Raw genomic sequence first — 17,091 nt, 5'->3', positions numbered from 1 at the left:
TCGAAATTAATGACAGGCAGCTTGGAACTTTGCTCCTTGAACTCCATGACGACGACAGATGGAAAAATCTTTAAATACAGTGTATTTATTCATTTCCAGTCAGTCTTTGAGAGATCATGGTGGTGAACAAACGTGCCAAAACCTCCAAGGGTGAAGGTTTTGTGAATAAACTCATCAATAAGTTACCCATTGAATTGCATGTACCTGGCTATCAGTACTGTGGACCCGGAACAAAGCTAGCCAAGAGATTGGCACGTGGAGATTTGGGGATAAATCCCCTGGATGCAGCGTGCAAAGAGCACGATATAACTTATTCAAAGAATCCAGAGAACTTGACAGCTAGACACGCAGCAGATAGTGTCCTTGCTGATAAAGCTTGGCAACGAGTTTTGGCCAAGGACGCTGGTTTAGGTGAAAAGGCAGTGGCTTGGAATGTTGCAAACGTCATGAATATGAAGAGAAAAATCGGCATGGGTGTTAATGGTAAACTGAATGTGAAGAAGAAAAAGAAGTCTGGAAAAGGCTGTCGAAAGAAGTCCGGTGGTGGTAGTAAGAAGAAGACGTTGTTGCGTCATATTATACAAGCTGCGAAAGGCTCCATGCACTCTGGAGTTGATCCGGTCAAGAGTGCATTGAAAGGTGCACGTGAGGCAGTAAAACATGCAGGAGGAAGGAAAAAAATAAAACCATCGTCGAGAGTTCTTCCCATTTCATCCAAAATTGGTGGAATTTTACCAGCATTCCTGATCCCACTGTTTGCAGGACTTAGTGCCACTGGTGCTTTAGCTGGTGGTGCTTCAGGTATAGCCAGAGCAATTGGCGCTTCGAGGCAGGCCGCTAAAGACCTTGAAGAGAGCAAAAGGCATAACCGATCGATGAAAGCCATTGCTCTGGGCAAAGGAATGTACTTGAAACCCTATAAATCGGGTTTGGGCTTGCACTTGAATCCAAAAAACTAATAAAACTACCCCCCCGAGCGCTCACCGACAGTGATCTGGTGAAATATGCAGGCATCATGGGAATACCGCATTTTCGTGGTGTCTACATGAGAAATAATATGCCTCAAAGTGGACCATGGAAGAATGAGTCAGCCATAGTTAACCTTGATGATAAAGATGGCCCAGGTACTCATTGGGTTGCCTACAAGAAGAAGGATAATGAAGTGATCTACTTTGATAGCTATGGCAATTTACGTCCACCTCAGGACCTTATACATTATTTCGGTGGCGGTAGTATTGTGAAATATAACATGAAAAATTATCAAGACTATAATACCATTATATGTGGACATTTGTGTTTGAAATTTCTCACTGGAGAATTGATATAAAGGGGCTGATCAGATCAAGACGCACATCAGTTCAGTGGCAGCTGCGATGAGTGACTCATTCACCTTGACCTTGTCTGGCAGGTCCTCTGTACTGGAGGCCTGGTATTTTCCACCTATTGAATTATCAAAGCAAAAATCCTACAGTGTAGGACTCGTACAACTCCTCACATACAATTCAATCCCCAATATTGATGAGGGGCGCAATAAATTCCATTTTCAAAAAGGGGATTTGGCAATAGAGCTGACTATACCAACGGGAAGCTATGAAATCAGTGATATCGACAAGTATTTAAAGAGAGAATTATTGAGCTTTAAAATTCCCTTCAGCTTGAAAGCTGATGATCAAACACTTACAACAGTGATTGAGGTACCAAAAGATGTAACAATAAATTTCATGCCATCGAATTCTATCGGTCAATTGCTTGGTTTCCACGGAGAGGTTCTGGCACATTCTACAGTCTATCGAGCAGCCACACCACCAAATATCCTTCATGTAAATTCACTTCGTGTTGAGTGCAATCTCACTGCAGGAGCCTACATTAACGACAGGCGTGTGCATACAATTCATGAATTTTTCCCGAGCATCCCCGCCGGATATAAGATCATTGAGAATCCTGCGCAGGTCATTTACTTGCCAATCGTCGTGCAGTCAATAGATCATCTGCAATTGAAAATTTTAGACCAAGACGATCGTCAGGTGAACTTTCGTGGAGAAGTCATCACAGTGAGACTTCATATAAAAGCTAATTGAGAGGAAAAATGGGCATCGTCTTTGAGAGAAAAATTGGCAGCAGTTATAAAAGTGAAGAGTCATGCCAGAAAGTGGACAGTCGTCGAGTAGCTCGCGCGCAGCTGACATCGCAGAATATCAAGTTTCTGAGGAGTCTGGGTCTGAAAATTCACGCAAGAGTAAAAAAGTGAAGTTTTGCTGTTTCGTCCTCGCCTGTTGTTACTGCCGTCTACCATGGAAGAAGTCTTAAATATTCAAAAACGAATCATCTTTGATGAGTCCATTGCTCATTATGAAATGCACGCACATCAACCGTTTGCATCATCGTCCTTCAGCAACAATGATGAAATTCGTATTGCTGTGCAACATCAAGACCTCTGCCTGTTACCCAGCAAGAGTTCACTGCATATTTGTGGTCGATTGACGAGAGAAGACAACAATGAGGTTGTTGCTCGCACTGAGCTCGTCAACAATGCAATCTGTCATCTATTCGAGGAGATACGTTATGAATTGAATGCTGTGGAAATTGATAGATGCAAAAATGTTGGCTTGACAACACTTATGAAAAACTATATTTCACAAAGTCCCAATCAGAGTTATCTCATGGAAAATGCTGGCTGGATGATGGATCAAGGGAAAAAAATAACCGATGATCAAGGGTACTTCGATGTGTCCATTCCTTTGAGCATGATTTTCGGATTTGCTGAAGATTACCAGAGAATTATTGTGAACGCAAAGCACGAGTTGATTCTGACACGTTCACACAACGACCTCAATGCCATCATTCAACAAGCTCTTGAAGGAGGACAGCGGGCTGAAACTTTTAAAATTACCATGACGAAGATGGACTGGATGATTCCCTATATTAAACCTGCGGACTCTCGAAAAGTGCAACTTCTTAATCAGATTTCAAAAGACAATCTTATACCAATTAGTTTTCGAGCTTGGGAGTTATATGAATATCCTTTATTACCCAGAACATCGAAACATGTCTGGGTTGTGAAGTGTTCTACACAACTGGAGAAACCACGCTATGTCATTGTCGGTTTCCAAACAGCCAGAAAGAACGAAGCCACAAAGAATGCCAGTGTATTTGATCATTGCAATATTCGAGAGATCAAATTATTCTTAAATTCACAAAGCTATCCCTATGGAAATCTGAATCTAGACATTGCACACAACCAATCAGCTCTACTTTATGACATGTACACCAACTTCCAAACGTCTTATTATCACAAGGAGCCCGAGCCGCTATTCGACAGAAAAAAATTCTTGGAAGCTGCACCACTCATCGTCATCGATTGCTCCAAACAGAACGAGTTCTTGAAATCTGGACCGGTTGATATTCGCCTGGAGTTTGAGTCATCAGAAATCTTCCCCAACAACACAGCAGCCTACTGTTTGATTTTACACGATCGAATTGTCGAGTACAGTCTACTCAGCGGCAATGTGAAGAAACTCATATAATTTAATCAAGATTTTTTCAAACATATCAATGTAATCTTTCATGAGATTTTTTTTTTAAAGGAATCAATGTAATCTTCATAAATAAACAACAATTATTGGAGAATGGATTTTTTATTTATCATCACCAGTATTATTATTATTAGGACATTTTGCTTTCAAAGTATTGAACATTATATTCACTCCGAGTTTTAATTCATTGAGGATGCCCAGCATTGGTGTAGCTGGAGTGTCCTCCGTGAGATCTGGTCCTCTCTTCCTCTTCAATCCGCTGCTAGTTGATGGCTCGCACCAGGAGCTAGCCCATCGGTCTCCAACAAAATCGTCGCTCACTCGTTGAATTAAATCTTCAATGCAATTCAGAATAACTTCCAGCTTCTTTGAAATAACAGCAGACATCGGCAGTGAAGAATCAGCAGAAATTTCTTCTTCATTCCTCTTCCTCAAATCGACGTAATTTCTCTCCAAGAGAAGAATGTCATCAATTAAGGACCAAACACGCTCCGGTGGATCATCCCCGAAATGTTTCTCTACAACTTCCTCGAACCCGAACAAATACGGGGCAGTTCTGATCAGAAAGTGGATATCGTCTATCGAGAGTTTCTCCATGATTTCAACTGATGCATCCCTTGTGAAATGAACTACTTATACCCTCCGACCCCCCACTCTTCAACTCTGCACCACAATTCAAACGGAAATTCAGTTTGTGAAAATAATAAATAATTTCTCGGAAACACCGGTAACCGAAAGATTCTTCTTGGAAAAATATTCATAACCGTCAAAGTCGGATGAATCCTCTTGCATTTGAATCGGGAACATCCACTTTAACATTATTCCAATCATACACCACTCTCAGCTGATCAGATCGACGAACTTTTAAATATCTCCCTATGAACACCAGTTGCACCATACGAGGTCCAACCAGACTGCTCTTGTTTAGACAACGGGTACGTGATTAAATGCGCGACCTTGACACCCGCCGTAAGACGCAACCATCGAATATCCGCCGTGAGATCACAGCCTTACCCCATGCCTCATCTCGGTCCAGCGACATCATTCTCGTTGAGTCAACGCCCCCCCCCCTCCCCACNGCAACCATCGAATATCCACCGTGAGATCACAGCCTTACCCCATGCCTCATCTCGGTCCAGCGACATCATTCTCGTTGAGTCAACGCCCCGCCCCCTCCCCACCCCCGAGCCGCAGCATTTTTCCCAAAAGCCTTTGCTCGGTCCAGCGAGATTATTTTGTAGTCGACACTGATTCAAGAAGTGTTGGATACCCGCCATATGACGTAACCATGAGATATCCCCCCCCCCATCCGCCACCCGCTGCAAGAGACGTGATCAGACTCCCCATCTGACCCGTCGTGACCACCGCGCCATCTAACGGCCCGATTCCGAAGTACTATCCAGGATCGGCTTTGTCTGTCTACTAAGAAAAAAAAAAAAATAATAATAATAATAATAATAATAATAATAATAATAATAATAAGGGACATAATTCATAGTTCCCAAGCAAATACAAATTTTTATTTTTGAATTTTCGAATGCACTTCTTAATTGCGTCAAAATGAAATCCTAATCGATATTAATTACCCGTGTACTATACGCAATACTGATCGTTTCAATTTTCGATTCTTCGGCTAATTTTCTCAATTCAACTAAGGATCGACCAATCGCATTGGAGACACGAGATAGAGATTCTTCGGTATGTTTTTGTAATGGTAAGGTGAAATGATGATGACTGTTGATTTTCTTTCCTTGAGGTTCCCCCTCGATTAATTCCTGAAATTTCGGTAATTTACCCAATTCTTTCAACTTCTTACTTCCTTCATCACAAGGTTCATTATCTGTTATCACGAAATGAGCCAGACTGTCTTTCCTCGAGTGGGAAAGGTCCTTGATTTTGTTAATACTAAAAAATCACTTAATTTCATTTCCCAATACTTCGGATTCAGATGACTTTTCTTCAGATGGATGACAGTTGGATGATTCTTGCTTCGTGATTTCAAGATTCCCTTGCGTTTGATCATGAATAGTGTAAAGGATTTTTGCCGGTGCTCCACCAGCAAATATCCCAAACTATTTTGGGCATCTCCTCTATCGCTCAATTAAGTCGGGCGCCAGCTGGATTTTCACGGAAAATCCAACGGTAAACCGACCTCAGAGGATAACTTGTCTACCCTGAGGACTTTTCGTGGCGGGGCTAACAATGCCGAGCCAGCATCAGCGTAAACGGTAGAGTGGGCGAGGTTCACCATACTAGGAGTATTTCACTCGATCGATCCTCGTCTTTTCAGCCGAGAGACTTCGATTAAGCGCATCTTCCAGGAGCTATTCCTCCATGTATCTTTCGCCGAGGATATTTCCATTCCTCGGACGTATTCCTTTCCTCTCCAGAGTGGCTCAACTCTGGAGAAATCGACCATCACTTGCGAATCTTTCTCACTGCTCGGAGCGCCGAACACTGAGAGGCACATGCGACACAGGTATCCGGAGACTTGTTCTCACCCACCTGTGCCCACCCCAACTCAACCTCAATGCTCGGTAAAAGCACTATTATCGCGGGCCAACACCCAGAGTACTCGTCGTGGAGGTACGTGCCATCGGGCCTCCAGGAGTCGGCCTAACTCCCGGCCCACGGATCCACGCCAACTCCACTTCTTTCATCCGAAGTGATGGATCCCTGAGAACATGGAATTAAAACACTCCACGTCCTCAAAATAATGCGATCCTTCTGTTTGGGACGCCGAAGCGTCCCATTCTCTCGCTGTTCCGGACCTTGTCCTTACAACGGACCCCCATAATCCATAATGGACTAATGCCACTTACAACCGTCGTCAAGGACCGGACGATTTACATCCGCTCGAGTCCAGTGCCTGTCACCGACTGTCTCGAAATCTACTGGGGCCTTCTCCCCCTAGTCTGAACATCTCAGCGGGGGTGGGTCATCCGTTACCCCACCACCACCAATCAGCTCAACGGCAATCGAGGGGGCGCTAGTCCTCACACCTAGCCATTGCTCCCTAGTCTAAGTCGATAGCGCCTCTAGAATCGCCCAGTTGGAACGCCAGTACGTTGGCCCCTTTTCCCCCAAACACAGCTGGGCGAGTTTCTAGATAAGGCGACAGGGTATCGACAGCCTCTCTATAATGTTCAGAAGCATGGTTTCACCCAAACTACGCCTCTTGGCATAATGTGATTGGTCTATTCACCTCACGCGCAGTTCACTTAAACCGCCTTTCATTGTCACTCACATCTCTCGCTCAGCTTCTTCAGCTGGCGTTAGATGTCGCTCTCTCTCTCTCTCTCTGTCCCTCACTCTAACCATTTTTAACTCATGGGTTTTCGTGTTGGTAAGACGGTTTACCGTAACGAGAGAATCTCGTTACAAACCTCCCTCCTTACGAGAGGTTTCGACCCGAAACCTATACTTTCATGCTTCAAGCCGAAATCTCCTGGAGTAACTCATCTTCCGACTCTTCGGTCGGTAGGTCGTCCCCGGCTTCCTTATAGGGCTTCATGTCCGCTATTGAGTTCCCTTTTGGATTACGACCCGCTAAGTCAGAAACTTGGTAGAAGTTTCTGGAATGTTTCATGGTGACTACGATGGGTCCATTGAATGGTTTATTCAAGGACGCCAAGCGATGCTTGGCAGCATTGGACAGTTCGTGGTTGCGAACTCATACTAGTTCACCGACTTCGTATTCACCGGTACTTCGGCGCAATTTATAGGCTTGTGCCTGTCTATCATTAGCTTCGGCTAACGCATGTCTGAACGCTAGCCTCAGGGTGTCATGGCGTTTCATACGTTCGACCCATGAGGCTGTAGGTGTCTCTTCGACTTTCACGTCGCCTTCTATCTTTCGTCGCAGTGAGTTTGTGGGCTCTGGTTCTCGGCCAAGGTTTACGAAAGCAGGTGTGGCTTCCAGAGAACTGTGTTGGGCTGTATTGTATACAAATCTAAATGCATCCAAATGGCAATCCCAATCCCGGTGGTCTGCTTCCACATACGCTCTTATCATCGCCTTAAGCGAACGGTTCACTCTCTCGGTGGGGTTCGCTTGCGGGTGATATGGGGGCGTCGTTCGATGCTTCATGTTGGTTGAAGCAGCGAGCTCTTTCAAGTCCTTATTTACGAACTCGGTACCATTATCGGTTAGCAATTCTCTAGGATCTCCCCATCGATAGATGATGGTCTCCTCAAGTGCTTTCTTTATCGTCGCTCCCGTAGCTTTACGCAAAGGACAAATTTCTATCCACTTCGTAAAAAAGTCTTGGATCACCAGAATGTACTGTAGGCCTGCTTTCCTTCTCGTAAATGGTCCCATTATGTCCGCCGATATTCTAGACCATGGTTTCTCGATTGCTCGGGGTCCCATTTGTCCTATCGGCGATTGTTGCTGCACTTAGCAGCGCTGACATTCGTGACACGAACCCACATAGGCCATCACGTCTTCAAACATCACTGGCCGATAATATTGTGTGGCCAGGCGTTGGCAGGTCTTATCGACACCTTGGTGTCCGGCTTGCGGCAAATCGTGGCATTCCTCAATGGCTCCACGGCGTAACTCTCGAGAGAGAACTAATTTCCACTCGTTCAAATCCTCATTGTCTACCGAAGAGAAAGTGTTCGGTTTGAGGTGGTACAATAATCCTTCAGAGATTTTCCACGTATGGTATTTCTATGGAACCCTCTCTACGTCTCGACAGCGGCGTAGATACCATTTATCTTTGGTATCTAGCGCGGTTGTCAGTAGATCTGTCGCCCCTTCCGCAGCGCGGGACAAAGCGTCAGGCACATGATATAACGCGCCCTTTCGATGTACGATTTTGTAATCGTACTCCATCAGCCTCAGATTCCATCTCGCGAGTCTGTCGGTGGGGTCATTCATATTATGAAGCCACCTTAGACTGCTGTGGTCCGTGATTACGGTGAAGGGATAACCCTCCAAGTAACACCGGAACTTTTTGACGGCCCATACGACCGCTAAACATTCCTGTTCAGTAACTGTGTACTTTCTCTCAGGTTCTGTCAAGGAATGGCTGGCGTAGGCTATTACCCGTTTTTGTCCGTCCTGCACTTGCGTCAGCACTGCGCCTAGCCCTACGCTACTCGCATCCGTTTGCAGAGTGAACGGTAGCGAGAAATCTGGGCATGCAAGTGTTGGAGCCGACGTGAGGTGCTTTTTCAGCACCTCAAAGGCTTCCTCCTGTTCTGTTTCCCAAACCCAGAGTTGTTTCGTCTTGGTTAGACGCGTCAAGGGTTGAGCTACAGTTGAAAATTCTGGTATAAATCGTCTATACCAGGAGGCCATTCCCAGAAACCGACGAATCTGCTTGAGATTCTTAGGTACTGGGAATTCTACGGCTGCCGACGTTTTGTCTGGGTCGACTGGCGATCCTTCGCTGTTCACTACGAATCCGAGGTATTTTACCACGGACCGACAGAACACCCTCTTTTCACGATTTATGCTTAAACCGTGGTCTCTCAATTTATCGAGCACTTTTCCCAGCCACTTTAGGTGTTCCTTCAATGTATTGGACACGATAATGATATCGTCCAAGTACACGAAGACGTGGGGGTACATTTCTGGACCAATGATCTTATCCAGCCGACCGCTAAACATTCCGCGGTTTCCCGGGTACTCCCAAGGCTCTCTGGAAGGTTGCAGGGGCATTCGTCAAGCCATATGGCATGCGTTCGAACTGAAAGAACCCTCTTCCAGGTACCGTAAAAGCAGTGATCTCTTTCGAGTCCTCTGCTAACGGAATCTGCCAATACGCCGCGCCCAGATCGAGCGTCGATATATAATTGGCTTGTCTTAACTCGTCTAGGATGCCGGTCATGTTTGCTACCGGATATGCATCCTTTTCCGTGACCTCATTCACCCGACGGAAGCCGATACAAAATCGATACTTCCCGCTGGGTTTCTTCGCCATGACGACCGGGCTGTTCCACTTGCTTGCTGATAGTTTGATGATGCCGTCTTTTAGCATATCATCAACTTCTTTCCACATCGTTAATTTTAAATGATGGGAGGCTAATATGACACTTTGTCGAATCGGCTCGTGGCTTTCAACATCGATTTTGTGGGGTGCTAGTTTGGAAATCGGGGGACTTCCTTCTATCACGGGAATCTTTTCATCCAGAAGCTGTTGGAGTTGGCTCTGTTGCCCTTCTCCAGGCGTCTTTAGACCATTGCACACTGTTATATGGCAGGCCCTCTCGACTGCTGCAAACTTGAAAGACTCTTCAGGTTTATCTCGGAAGAACCAGGACTGATCAAAGAAATCTATAACCATTCGAGCTTCTTTCAGAAAGTCTAATCTCAGTATGAAATCTTCAGATAGCGAGGCCAGCCAAAAGGTTTCCACTGTGACTGCTCTTCCTCCTAATACCAAAGGGGTTTTGAAGGCTTCTTTCACCACTTCCAGTTGGCTATTCGTCACTAGAACTTTTCTAGGTGGAATTATTTTTGCGCTAATGCCTAGGTCGCTCAGCAGCTCTATCCCCGCCTCTCCTGCGAAAGTGCGAGACGCTCCCGAGTCGACTAAACCGCGGATCTTTCTTCCGTGGATTTCAATATCTACGTGAAAAGCAAATGTTTTGCCTTCTTTCATGGCCTGCCTCACGAACTTTAAATTAAGGGTCCATTTCTGGCGAAACTAATTTCAAGGGATCCATCATGGATTCTAGAGTGAGAGTATCACTCCTATTTCCATCTCCGGATTCTTGCGTCACTGTATCGGGGCTTCTTTCTTCCCTCTTTCCAGTTCTTTCAATCTCAGTGCCGTCACTTTCCGCTCAGATTGTTTCCGTCCTGGCTTCTGAGACGGACTCCTCAGTCTCTGAGATTATTATCTCCCTTGCGACCGCGATTTACGAGTTTCGCGGCGGCGTAGACGTCGGTGCGTCATTTACGCTGCCGGCTAGGCGTTTCCCGGATTGCATGTCAGGCACTGTGAGAAATACACGTCCTTGTTGCCACATACGTAGCAAAAAACTGTCCTCGGGCCCGTGCAGATGCACCAAGAGTGTCCTCTCTGGTCGCGATTGAAGCATTTGATGCCCTGTGGGTTTGGACGACTGGCGCCAGGTCTGGCATAGCAAGTACCTTCACCCCTCCCTGAAGAGGCACCACGTCCTTGCAAGGCGTGTGCCACTTCCAACTTCTCGAAGAAAATGCTTTCCTCGTGATCCCTCCCTGTAGGCTCGGCGTCCTCTTCTGCTGGGATCATTGCCTTTAGGGTTGCTCTCTGGGTGATCCGTTGGGTCTTCGGGCTTCGATAGGCGAAGCTGGGGCACAGGAATTTCTCTGGCTGCCTTGGAGGCTGCCACTTTTTTGCACTTGCGTACAAGGTCTCTTGTCACATGGCGTGCATCTCTAACGCCTTCAATGTTGCGTTCGCACGCAGGTTGAAACCTATCCTGAACTTAGGTAACGTATTGTTGTACATATACGTTAGCTTCTGTTGCTCAGGCCATTCTGGGTCCGTCCTGGCAAAGAGACCCTTCAAGTTGGCTACGAATTGAGCCGCGGGTTCTTCCTTGCCTTGACGACGGCTAGGTATTTCTTCGTGGAGCGCGACTTGATAGTCCAGCTCCCCAAAGTTCTCTCTGAATGCGTGACACGCATCCCCCCATGAATATAACTCTACCTGGCGATACCAGGTGAGTGCACCACCCGTTAGGCACCCTCTCAGGACTCCGAGAAGATCAGTTTCTCGGATACGGAGTGTCTTCATGGCGTCATCTACTCGGGATATGAAATCTTCCACATCCTCGTCGGGTCGTCCTGAGAATTCGACTCCCCACTTTTTTAACACCTCAAGAGCTTTCTGGGCGTTGAGATAATTTTTTCTGCGAGGTCGATATTCGTACTCGCTACTCTCGTCTGAGGAAGATCGATGATGCCTCCTTCGGGAAGTGGACTGCCTCTCCTCCGCGAATGGCAACCTCCTCGGTGGGATGGGTTGACGTGCGGTTTCCTCTCGGGTTCTCCTCCGGAATTCGTCCTGAGGAACCGTCGCTTCAGGAGCTACGGGCATAAACCCGATTCGGCCTCGTAACTCTTTGTCGATGCGTTGTACCCTGGCCAGTAGCTCTGCTGCGGTAGGGGTCGCCTCCGTCACTCTTACCCCAGAAATGTCTTTCGTAGGTGTCGTGGTGCCACTAGCATTCCTGCTGCTTTTACCACTCGTTTTGCTTCCTGGTGGCCTTCCTCTCTTGCGAGGGGGTGCCACCTGGGCCTGCGTCTCGGCAGCTTCTATTCGCTCTTCGAGCGCTTTGGTCTGTTCCAGGAGTGCTTTTAGTGCAGCCTGGTTCGCGGTCTCCTCGCCTTGTTCATTAGGCGTCCCTGTTGGGGTATAGAATTTCTCTTTCCCCAGCGTAAATGGCTCCTTCGGGAGTGGTAATCTCCCGTCCTTACTGCTTGGAGCCACTCTTCGCTTTCCGAGCTCGGACTTCGTCTCTTCTTCTGAGAGATCCTCGTCATCGCTCCTCTGCTCGTTATTCCCCCTAGGGGCTAGCCCCGGGTTCCTAACGTCACTAGGTCCGGACGCGTCATCACCCCTCCTTGGCGATGTTCCGTCCATTTTCCCCTCTCCTTTCGAGTCACCCACTGATTCTGTGTGCGACTCGAGTTCGCTTTTCCTAATTTTTTTTGACTTTTCAGTCAACTGGGGATCGTTCTTCGGTGCCATCTTTGCAACGAGAGAGTTTTTCTATTTGAGTCGCAGGTGTATTGCACCTAGTGCCTCGGGACAGAAAAGAGGCCGACTCGGGCTTCTGCAGCTCCTTTTATACCCGTTTCGCACGAGTGGGGGGTTTATCCTCTCTCCTGGACCCGTCTCTGATCGCGCCCTCTATTCCGGGTCGTGTTTCTGTTGCTGGGGCCTCCTGGGGTCCTAACTTTTGTTAAGATTCCCCTATTTTCCCCGAGACTATCGCTAGGCCATCTAGTCGCTACTTCAGGTAGAGAAAAATTTGAATTTTCGCTCTTCCTGTCGATGGCGCCCTCTGTTTTGGGCGTCTTTCCATCGCTTATTCCTTCCAGGTTTTTTCCTTTTCCAGTGATTCCCCTAACGACCTCACTAGATTTGCTAGTGTTGTTTCCAGAATGAGAAAAATTCAAATTTTTCTCTTTCTGGCGCTCTTTTTCGAATTTTCCCGGAAGAAATCCGTTCTCTCGGCCTTGAATCGGAATTTAGGCATGGTGGCGCCATCTACTGGCTTCTACTTCTCGGGAGAGTCACCATCCGATGCCGTTCCATCCGCCGGCCTTTTCTCGTCAGTCGGTAACTCCTTCTTTACCGACTGCCGACCCCTCTCAGTGCTTTTACCGACCGTTGGGAGTTACCTGTGTCAGTCGGCCGAGACGTTAGCCCGTTACCGACCATTTCCTTCCTCGGGGAGACGCTAGATGGCGCCTACTACCCGCGTTACGTATTCTAACACTGCACGTGCTAGAACACGTGCATTTCTGTGGTTATTTGTGTGAGGCTTTCGCCCCTAACTCTCGCCTTCTGGACTTTTCAGCCCATCCAGCGCCCTTTTTCTCGATTTTGTGGTCTTTTCAGACCACGTTCGAGTGTCCACTCATCCTTTCTCAGGATGCCTTCCGGATCCTGTGGTCTTTTCAGACCACTTTCCCCCTTACTCCTCAGCCTGCAACAACAACAAAACAAAAGCGGGCCACAAAAAGCATCAAAAAAAATTTTTTGCCCTAGAAAAAAAACGTGCGGCGGCTGTCACGGCCTTCCCCACCCACTTCAGGTGGTCTTGGCCCCATCCTCGCCAGTTGAGGGTTTCACTTTTCCCTTTTGGCCGCTGAGGGTGAGTCTCTGCGCCTTTCGACGCAGGTTCCTCATCTCCTTCCTCCTCGCTCTGGCTTCCTCGGACCGTTTCGATCCCTTCGTCTGCCGGGGCGTCTCCTTTCTTGCGTCTCTCGAGGTGGGCGGGGCCGAGGGCGGCGTTATCTCCTCCCACTGCCTCTTCGTCGTCGCCTCCATCGCCTTCAGAACATCCCTGGGGATATTCCGTCCGAACTTTGGGATCCAGGGACCCCTGGCCTTCCTGTCGGCTTGGCACGGGGTGCAGTCCCTGGTCTCCTTCCCCGGCCGTCCGCACCTCCAGCAATAGGTGGTGAGGGGTTCAGGGCAGTCCTTGCCGCCGTGCCCCGGTTTTTTGCAATTCCAGCAAAGCCTTGCTGGTGCAATTCGGGGACGACGTCTCTTGATCTCGGGGTTTTCCTCGTGATAGGGATCTCCGTCGAGCTCGGATGTCCTGGTGACACTCCCACTGTCCTCAGGCATCTTCTTCTTCGGAATGCTCATCCCGGGGGAAACCGCTGGTCCCTCGCCACTGTGCTGTAGCATCTGGAGGCGGATCACCCTCTCCTTCCTCGCGGGTCCGGGTCGACTGGGCGCTGGAGCCCTTTTCCCCTTTTCTTTCCCGCTTTCTCCTCTGCCTGGACCCTCGGCGGTGTCGGGGTGTCCGATGACGCCGAAGGTCCCAGGTTAACCATCGGCAGGATTTACTCGGCCATCTTGGCGAGGAGCTGAGGGCTCTTCACGAGCGCCTCAGCTATTGCCCTCACCAGGGTGGGGTTGGCTTCATCGGGGGAAAACGACTTCCCCCCCCCTTCACCTCTCTCCGGCTCGGGTGTTTCTCCTCGAGAGGACTCCTCCGTCTCTCTCGCTTCCTCTGGAGTGGGCCCCGTCAGAGGAGTTGAGGTGAGCACCGTTGTGGTCACCTCCTCCTGCAAGGCCACCTCCATCGGCTCCCCCGGATCCGTCCCCACAATTTCCTGGAGATCCTCCAGCTCTGCCGCTGTCAGCTCCCGATCTGGAATGTGTAATTCCAGTAATTCGGGTATGATCAAATCCGCGTCGCCTTGCAGCGACTCGGATTCGATATCTTTATCTCCCTCGACAGGTCGTACCTCGTCGAGGGTGTCTTCCAACCCCTGGGGGCACCTACCGTTCAGGGCTTCCTCGGCCGTCGACACGACCTTCTCCACCAATTGCTCGAGGATCTTATCCTTCGCCATACTTCCAGCTGCCATGTGCACTGATCTAAACTCACGAAGAGCACCTCGAAAATTTCTTCCGCACAGTGTGATGGTTGAAACGGAAAAGAGCTTGCCTCGTGGTCAGCTCCCTGAATTCGTGAAAATTCGGGGGTGGAGGATTAAGGGCGCATCTCGATTAAATCGATCGCCACAGGTGGTCCCCCCTGGTGACATTCGACCCATATTTGCATATGGGCGCACTCTTTTAAATACCTCAGATGACCTGTCAATCACAGGTATGCAAACTTTCGCCCCTTGACTCGGCCCGTCAAGTGGCGCGCCCCTGCGGGCGGAATCTGTACTTCTGAACACCGTCGGTCGGTAACGTTACCCCCGGAGGAGTGACTGTTGTACCAACCAAGCGATAATTTAGTTTCGGTTAATTAATTTCTGTTTTTTCCGTTTCTTTCGATATTTTCCATCGGAAAAAGCCCTTTTCCGGCTCCTAGGCCATTCCTCCTCCGGGTGAATGAGGAGAACAGCGTTCGGCGCAAAAGAAAAGGTTCCCTCGGAGGGGAAAATCGATGCTGTCGCTTTTCAGCGGAGGAGAATTATCTCGTTACCTCACGATCATCCTCCCCGGGGGAATGAGAGAACGAGGTCATGAGTTTCGGAGAACCTCTCCTCGCCATGAAATTTCGCACTTCCGGATTCCTTTGGTTTGCATGAAAGGAAAAATCCGTCACTCTCGGAAAAATTGTTTACTAATTTTTCTCCGGTTATCCCTGGGATAATTATTTTTCTTTCGGGGAAAAAGTAAAATTTTTCTCCCGGATCACCACTAGGATGATTTCTTCTCCTCATTTCTGAGGTTCTCGTACTCCGTTTTGGCTTGGCCCGACGTCGGGCGCCATTTTGTAAAGGATTTTAGCCGGTGCTCCACGAGAAAATATCCGAAACTATTTTGGGCATCTCCTCTATCGCTCAATTAAGTCGGGCGCCAGCTGGATTTTCACGGAAAATCCAACGGTAAACCGGCCTCAGAGGAAAACTCGTCTACCCTGAGGACTTTTCGTGGCGGGGCTAACAATGCCGAGCCAGCATCAGCGTAAACGGTAGCGTGGGCGAGGTTCACCATACTAGCAGTATTTCACTCGATCGATCCTCGTCTTTTCAGCCGAGAGACTTCGGTTAAGCGTATCTTCCAGGGGCTATTCCTCCATGTATCTTTCGCCGAGGATGTTTCCATTCCTCGGACGTATTCCTTTCCTCTCCAGAGTGGCTCAACTCTGGAGAAGTCGAACATCACTTGCGAATCCTTCTCACTCCTTGGAGCGCCGAACACTGAGAGGCACATGCGACACAGGTATCCGGAGACTTATTCTCACCCACCTGTGCCCATCCCAACTCAACCTCAATGCTCGGTAAAAGCACTATCATCGCGGGCCAACACCCAGAGTACTCGTAGTGGAGGTACGTGCGATCGGGCCTCCAGGAGTCGGCCTAATTCCCGACCCACGGATGCACGCCAACACCACTTCTTTCGTCCGAAGTGATGGATCCCTGAGAACATGGAATTAAAACACTCCACGTCCTCAAAGTAATCCGATCCTTCTGTTTGGAACGCCGAAGCATCCCATTCTCTCGCTGTTCCGGACCTTGTCTTCACAACGGACCCCCATAATCCATAATGGACTAATGCCACTTACAACCGTCGCCGAGGACCGGACGATTTACATCCGCTCGACTCCAGTGCCTGTCACCGACTGTCTCGAAATCGACTGGGGCCTTCTCCCCATAGTCTGAACATCTCAGTGGCGGTGGGGCATCCGTTACCCCACCACCACCAATCAGTTCGACGGCAATCGAGGGGGCGCTAGTCCTCTCACCTAGCCGTTGGTCCCTAGTCTAAGTCCATAGCGCCTCTAGAATCGCCCAGTTGAAACGCCAGTACGTTGGCCCCTTTTCCCCCAAACACAGCTGGGCGAGTTTCTAGATAAGACGACAGGGTATCGACGGCCTCTCTATAATGTTCAGAAGCATGGTTTCACCCAAACCACGCCTCTTGGCATTATTTGATTGGTCTATTCACCTCACGCGCAGTTCACTTAAACCGCCGTTCGATGTCACTCTCATCTCTCGCTCAGCTTCTTCAGCTGGCGTTAGATGTCGCTCTCTCTCTCTGTCCCTCACTCTAATCATTTTTATCGCATCGGTTTTCGTATTGGTAAAACAGTTTACCGTAACGAGAAAATCTCGTTACAATAGCAACAATTGATTCGTCTTCAGAGATTATTTCATTTTGATAATTATCTTCATCATTTCCTTTTCTTTTTGTATCTTTTTCACAATTATTCCCTTGATCACTTTCATCACTATTTATTTCCTTATAATTTATGGTCTGCGTTCCAGGACGTTCTTGTAATTCTTGTATCAATAATTTTTTGCTCTGGAAACATTGAAACATTACTGTTCTTTTCATTTTTCTTTTTTTCTTTATTGACTTCAGTTTGCGGAATTCCTATGGGATTTGGTAGTTGAGACGAATAACGT

General features: G+C 48.2%; 1 protein-coding gene across 1 annotated transcript; it reads left to right on the top strand.

The window, feature by feature from the left end:
• Positions 1–2,291: 2,291 nt before the first annotated feature.
• LOC107047946 lies at positions 2,292–3,524 on the top strand. The gene has a single exon (XM_015270878.1). The coding sequence runs from the start codon at positions 2,292–2,294 to the stop codon at positions 3,522–3,524; it is 1,233 nt and encodes a 410-aa protein (XP_015126364.1).
• The last annotated feature ends 13,567 nt before the right edge of the window (positions 3,525–17,091 follow it).

This window comes from Diachasma alloeum, unplaced genomic scaffold, assembly GCF_001412515.2.
Source record: "Diachasma alloeum isolate Michigan unplaced genomic scaffold, Dall2.0 Dall_scaffold_78914, whole genome shotgun sequence".
NCBI lineage: Eukaryota > Metazoa > Arthropoda > Insecta > Hymenoptera > Braconidae > Diachasma > Diachasma alloeum.
The sequence above is the reverse complement of the archived record's forward strand: the minus strand, read 5'-3'. Positions and strand labels throughout refer to the sequence as shown.